A 7,314-nucleotide genomic window follows, 5' to 3' on the forward strand; every position below is an offset into this window, starting at 1 on the left:
GCCCGCGCCCTTGACGCCGCCCGCCGTCGCCCGCCGCCCCCTCTCGCCCACGTACGGCGCCCGCCGCCCCCTTTCGCCCTAGTACGCCGCCCGCCGGCCTCCCTCGCCCACCGCGCCGCCTCGCTGCCCTCAACGCCGGCGGCCGGCCTCGCCGCCCTCAACGCCGGCGTTGATCGAGAGAGAGAGAGAGAGCAGAGAGAGCAGAGAGAGAGAGAGAGCAGAGAGCAGAGAGAAAGAGCGATGATCGAGAGAGAGAGAGAGAGCAGAGAGAGAGAGAGCAGAGAGCAGAGAGAGAGAGAGAGCAGAGAGAGAGAGAGAGAATTTTTTAACTAGTTAATTAACAAAAAAAACGGTAAAATTTGATAATTAACAAAAACGGTAAATAACTTAGTTTAACAAAAACGGTAAAACCCTAAACCTGTGGCGGCCTTTAGTCGCGGTTGGCCAGAAGAACCGCGACTAAAGGTCCTCCGCCCCGACGGCCGCCTGGCGCCCACGTGGACGGGCCGTTAGTCGCGGTTCTTAAGCAGCCGCGACTAAAGGTGGGGGGCTTTAGTCGCGCTTATTTGGTCGCGGTTGCGCAACTGCGACTAATGGCAGTTGCGAACCGCGACCAAAGGCCTTTTTTCCACCAGTGATGCAGCCGCCGGCGAGGCCCTCGCCGCCGCCGGTCTGCACTCCCGCTGCAGTCCAGCTTCCTCTCCGGGCCCTTTCCTCCTTTGCCCTCTGCTGCCACCGAGACACCCGGAAGCCGCCGTCGAGCCCCTCTGCACCGGCTACCGACGGCGCCTCCGTCCCGAAGCTGCAGCCGAACATCAACATCTCCTCCACTCCTCCACGGTGATCCAGCCTCTCTTTCCCAACTCTCTGTTCTTTTTTTTTAGCTATAAACTGGATAGATGCAAAAAAAACTGTTGCATATATAGAGGAATCGATGTGTCAATTTGTTAGATGGATGGATAGATTGATTGTTCAATTTGTCACATGAATGGATGGATTGATTGTTCAATTTGTCACATGGATGGATGGATTGATTGTTTTATTTTGTTTGATGGATGGATTGTGCTATAATTTTTTTTGGTTGATATTGTCAATACTACTGCATATTGGTACTATTGCCGAAACTTGGCTTTGGCTCACATTTGATAAGATATTGTTCGAAACAACAAAGTGTTAACAATTCATCAGACAGTTTCTGTCAAGGGGTACTACAGACATTTCGGCACACAACTCTTACCAGAATCTCAAACTAGAATCTCAGAAAAGAACTCGACGCCAGATCCTGGGAGAAGCAGATTCTCGCAAAATTTTCTAGAATCTTGATTCTGCAGAATCCCGGGTGAAAAGAACTGGGCCAGCGTCAGATTTGCACCAAGAACCGGGCATCCGGATTGGACTGCAGGAAGGGCGTTCGCCAGCATCAGCCTCCTAGCGAACGTTCGACAAATAACATTTCTGTTGGTTTATGTTTTTTGTTTCTCCTTCCTCCGAGGGTTTGCCAAAAGTTGTCGAGCTCTGCACGCGGGCGAGGGTGGTTTCGGTCCCGTCCGGGGAGTGTCGCCATTGTTCCCGTCCTGGCTGCTGCGGATCTTCTTCTTCTTCGGTTGCGGATGGTCCCTCTTTCTCCCTCCCTTCCTGCTCTGTCCCACTTTGATTTGGGGGCGTTGCCGACTGGATTGGATTGGATTGGTTTGTTGTTCGTGTGACGGGGAGGTAAGGGAAGGGAATCCGATAGGAGGATTTTGGACGCGCTCGCTCGTCTCATGATCCGTTCCTCTCTAGCCCCCCTGTGTCACCTCATCCCATCTTTCTCTCTGATGCGCCGCCTCCGCCGACAGTGGTCCAGCACAAGGGCCGGGCAGCTGTGGCGGGGGGAACCTGCCTGATGGCCTCTGCAAGTATAAGCTGACGAAGAATCGAGCCACGGAAGCTTCACCTACAGAAAACATAATACACACGGAATTTGTTTCTCAGTCAATCAACCATTCGACAGACAAAAATAACTCACCTCTGCTAGATGAAACCATCTTGATCTTGAGAGGAAAAATGCCCCGAATCATCGACCACGCCACGGCGGTACAACAGCCTGCTTAGACTAATGCCCACACTGACCTGTCCAATGGAAGCGACACAGTTATGGACCTGGAATGATACAGCAGCAACAAGAACAGGGTAGAAGCAGAGAATTGGGGACAAGCAACAGCAGCAGCTACCACTAGTATTGAGAGTAGAGGACATACAGGTTTGGGATTCAGTTACAGTCTAGTCAAAATACAGCAGCCAAGCTCTCTTGCCACAGAACTACTTAACCTGACAACCCACCACGCCAACTGCTGTTACAACAACACTCCAACACACACACACACACAGACAATGCCTCTCAGGCGGTCCATTCTGGGCCCACTGATACTAGGTGGACGGCGAACAAGTCTTGTTACCTTAGGTCTCTGCTTTTTCCTCAAGGTGTAAGCGCCATATCTGAAGCCAGGTCCATGACAGATGCGCAGTAAACTAATCGTGTAGCCGCTCTATCGATCCCATGGGAGATAACGCTATACAAAAAGACACCGTATACACCAGCAGATCGGCCGTTCGTTCCAGCACAATAGGTCCATCACAAGTAACAAATAAGCTCTATATATAGAGAAAGAACAGTAAGAGAGCGACATGGCAAGGCGCGCATACGGTTCTGGTGCTCTTGTATTCTGTTACCCTCTAGCTAGCCTAATAGAAATCCTTCATGTGGTCCTGCATCCCACTTCTCCAACAGCCAACAGGGCCGGCCGATCCCCTATCCATTACCGGCATACCGGAAATAACCAAGTTTAAGGATACCAACAGGGGGGAAAAGAAGAAGCGTTCCGTTGGAAATGCCGTCGCTCGGCGCATTCTTACAGGACCTACTCCTGACCCGAGTCCTGATAAAGACACTTTCAAAAGTAAACCGGCCTTATATTTCTAGGAAAAGTGACTTTCTATCGTTTGGAACAGCAACGGAACTGCAGTCCTAGTGGTGGTTGTAGACAAATCGGTGTTGGAATCCTCACAAAGCGAAGAAGCATTTGCATAAGGATAATTTATAGTACTTGCAAATACAGAAAGCATTTAGTTTCAAAGAGGGCATTCACTTGGTAGTTCAACATACAGACATAGAATTCAGGGATAAATCCCACAAACCAGAGCGTTTACATGCTCAACGATGAGAAGAAATTAACGTGGTCACTGCAAAGCACACGTGCAATATTTCTGAAAAAGGGCAGTAAAAGTACATCAATGACATTTTTGAGCACTATAATAGTACTCGATTATACTGCAAATATGTCATATTGTCATTCTCTCCAATCATCTCGGACCTCTTGTATTTCGCTGATTTCTTCTGTTTCACTCGGAGCAAGCTGTTGGGTTAAATGCTGCCCCAGAATTGGACTCCATGGTTGGCCTTGTTCTTCTAGTGCTCCATTTGACGGAACCCTTGCTGGCGCTTCGTGTGCCAACGGCTGATCACCAGAACCACCTGCAGTTGGGTCCTGCCCTTGGTCGCCATGGTTGCCATCATCTGGGGTTTTCGGATATGGCCAGCGCTTGCTGCTGTGGATATTGCAGTGAGAAAGAATGACCCATATATGAGTTATGAACTCACTACCTGTTGCAAGGCATTTCTTGTGAGCCGAGGCATTCCATGAGGGCGCTGTGTGTACCAGTATATCGGCCCAGACTTCTGCGAGGACTTTCCAACGAACTACTTCATCAGGGATCTCATGAATCAGATAGCAAGCAAGGTCTGCAGCTTTCTGAAGTATCATATTGTGGTGGGTGTTTGATCTTTCCTTTCTTATGACACTTGTGTTGCCATCTTGTTCAGGCACTCCTTCTCGAATTAGCGTCCTGTAAATGCTTTGCAGAGTGTCACAGCCCTTCAGGATATCTAAAGACTCATCGACGGTGCTTCTGAATATGTCATCGGCAGTTAAGAAACTGTCGGGTAGCAAATCTGGTTCTATTACAAGCAGATAGGCGCAGTAGCGCGATATACTGTTGGCAGCTATATAATTAGCTCGCAGCGCCCCTTCAATTCTATCTTCCTTTATAAGATATGGCTGGGAGGAGAAACAACTGAGAGCAGTCTTGATTGCACACAGTAACTCAGAAGTGGTTAAGCTTGTGTTGTAGCATTGAGCAAGCTCAATCTCACACAGGCTTGTTGCTATATGCCACACAAGAATGCTGTGGCACCATGTTGGCAGTTCGAAAGTCCGCTTAAAAGGGAACTGCCTGAGATCAGTTGGCAGGTCTGACTCTAATGAGTTCTGCTCAAGATCTAACGAGCAAAGTGACTTGAGAACGGCGGCTTTCAGATCTCTTGGGAGCTCCGTTGGGCTGCTTACTTTTGCACCTCTTATTTCTTTTGGGACCAAGCCAAGGCTTAACCAGTAAAGAATGTTCCTAGGATTGTGACCAAATGACTGCAAGAATTCATACTGACCGATCTTATTGTGCCAACGGCGCACAATTCTACATCTTGGTGTGCACAAGATCTGAAGCAATAACTTCCACAGCCACTGTGGAATCCACTTCAGGGTCCTCGAGGTGTATTCGCACAGCAGCATCACCTTGGTCCAGTCGGACAACAAGTAGGTGACCACCTTCCAAAACTCCTTGATCACGATAATGCCCATGAATATCCATGTGATGATGAGATCAACATTGACCCCGTGCACGACGTGGGCAATTTCCTCCTTCTTAGGCTTGTAGAGTTTATGAATGTCCCTTCCAAGCCAAGTGATGAGAGCAATCGTCAAGAGAGGGTACCAAGCAAAAAGCAGTGGGAAGCCACGCCAAAAAAGGATGGGGTATCTTGTGTAGAAGTAGTCGTTGAGGAACGTTAGCTCCAACTTAGCAATTCTGAATGTTCTCTCAGCATGGTGGTCTATTTGCGCTGTCAAATCTCTGCTCTTCTTGCCAATAATTTCATACATTAGTTTTCTGGTGCTAGCAATGCTATCGGCTGGCAGGGGTAAGTCGTCAAATCTGCAACGGAGTAGCCGGTATAGTGCAAAGGACAGGCACATGTCTTTGGCCCATGATGGTTGGACGTCCCCTGCACCGGTGTCTGAATGCTGCTCGCTGAGCAGCTTCCAAGTCTTGTCAAGAGTGATGAACCGTCCTTGTGACTCCAAACAAAATTTATACCTAGGCGCCTGCAGTTCGACTTTCTGCTTCTGATCTCCAGAGACCAAGTACTTATATGCCACCATTGTAGTCGGATCCCCATCCTTACAAATACCATCTTCGGTACCCATATATGCTGTCAGAAGCGGCGAGCTCCAACCGTGCAAGAATGATCTTGTGGCCTTATAGTACGCAACTCGTATGTATATACTTCTCACTGGCTGCATTGCCCAGAGTACCCAGATCGGGTGCTTAAACTGACTGTTCTGCGTGCCGATTAAGAAGGACACCCCTAGAAATGAAACCACTCTTACGCCCTTGGTCATCCGTCTGTTGTCTTGGTCAGGGATGCCGTATGCCGAGATGAAGCAAGCACTGAACCGGAGGTTGACCAATATGAGCGCCCATATTGAAAACAGATCTTTCTTGAAGGGTGCACTCTGCATCAGCCCAATTGTGTAGATGAATGAGGTATCGCTTATGGCGTCGAGGGCAAGTAAGAGGTACTTGATGGTGGAGTGGCGGCACCGACGACGGAACATGTCCAACAATGACATCAGGAGGAAGATGGATGCAATGGCCACAACGAGGAACTCAATTCTCATAAGGGCCGCGCTACCACTATCTTCAAATACTAAGGACCATTTCACAAGTTCGCTGGCCTTCACCATGTTTTTTCCCTTTCCTGGTTTGCGCAAGGCACCCTGACAATGATTTTCAAACATATTATAAATCAAGTTAATTCTGCTATTCTTTACATGCTACTAATATTTGACTAACTCTAGATCACATATGCCGTTTTATTATTATTATTATTATTATTATTATTATTATTATTATTATTATTATTATTATTATTATTATTATTTAATAACAAGAAACTTGTTGTTTTAAACGCCAATCTGTGACCACAAATCCTACTATAACATATTTATAGATTCCAACAAAATCAAATAAAGTTAGGAAGTACTACCTCCGTCCTGGTTTATTTGTCCTCTTTGTATTTTGTGCCAAACTTTGACCTTCGATTTAACTAACAAAATATTAATGCATGTTACAAAAAATAGTATAGTTAGAATTCAAATACGAATCCAATGATATAATTTTTGGTGATGTGCACTAACATTTTCTTAGTTAAATCTAAGGTTAAAATTTAGCACAAAATATGAAGGGGACCAATAAACCAGGACGGAGGTAGTACTTATGTTTTTTGTAAATATCCAATCCAAATACTTCTACAATACCAGAGGTCGAGGTTTAAAAAACAATTGACTGCATAAACAATACTAACCCTGTTCGTACATATACATGATTGTCAAAAAAGTTTGATATCAAACTGTTGTAACTTTGCTCACTAATATATAAAAATAGGTTGTAGGTGAAAGTATCAATTGGCTTTGAAGTATTTCTAGAGGTTAAGCATGTACTCCCTCCGTCCGGAAATACTTGTCCTTGAAATGGATAAAATGGATGTATCTATAACTAAAATAAGTCTAGATACAACCATTTTGAGGACAAGTATTTCCGGACGGAGGGAGTACATGTTATGATCTCAAATGACTTTCATCTTATTTTCTCCCTTTACAGTTTGTTTCAGATCATGTACAGATGATAGCTGACATGATTTAATAGAACTGTAGTTTATAACTGACTTTCTGTTTCTGTTTCCTTGGATGGCGTTTTTATCTGAAATAAATGGATAAAAGAAACACACAGGTTGCTCTATTGGTCCAGACAAACTAATTTCAAAAGCTTCTTGCGCTGACTCCAACAATATTGCTAATTATGCTAATTTGGTCACCTGTATGATACTAATTGCTAGATGAAAGAGAACTAAACCTAGTAGCTCAGTTTATTGGTTGACCTGATCATTTGCCATGTGCCATGTGCACATGCTAGTAACCTGCTCATATGTTGTACAGTTGAAAACAGGGTACTACTTGGGATCCTAAAATTATTTACTCCATGGCATGTTTAAGTCATTTATGAAGCTGGTATGAGGGAATTAGGACTGAACCTGAACTATATAGTTTTAATATGGTTCTACAATGTTTTAGAAAAAAAAAAAGACTAAGGAAAAGTGTGAACAAATGGTCCTGTTATAAAGCGTGAAGATGGTGTTCCTGGGTTCTAGTTCTTCTCTCG

The 7,314-nt window shown here is 45.6% G+C and overlaps 1 protein-coding gene across 1 annotated transcript; it reads right to left on the reverse strand.

Annotated features, from left to right (window-relative positions):
- Positions 1-3,265: 3,265 nt before the first annotated feature.
- On the reverse strand, positions 3,266-5,839 carry LOC123099133 (uncharacterized). The gene has a single exon (XM_044521280.1). The coding sequence runs from the start codon at positions 5,772-5,774 to the stop codon at positions 3,330-3,332; it is 2,445 nt and encodes an 814-aa protein (XP_044377215.1). The 5' UTR covers positions 5,775-5,839; the 3' UTR covers positions 3,266-3,329.
- Positions 5,840-7,314: the final 1,475 nt, after the last annotated feature.

Source organism: Triticum aestivum, chromosome 1B (assembly GCF_018294505.1).
Source record: "Triticum aestivum cultivar Chinese Spring chromosome 1B, IWGSC CS RefSeq v2.1, whole genome shotgun sequence".
In the NCBI taxonomy this organism is placed as follows: domain Eukaryota; kingdom Viridiplantae; phylum Streptophyta; class Magnoliopsida; order Poales; family Poaceae; genus Triticum; species Triticum aestivum.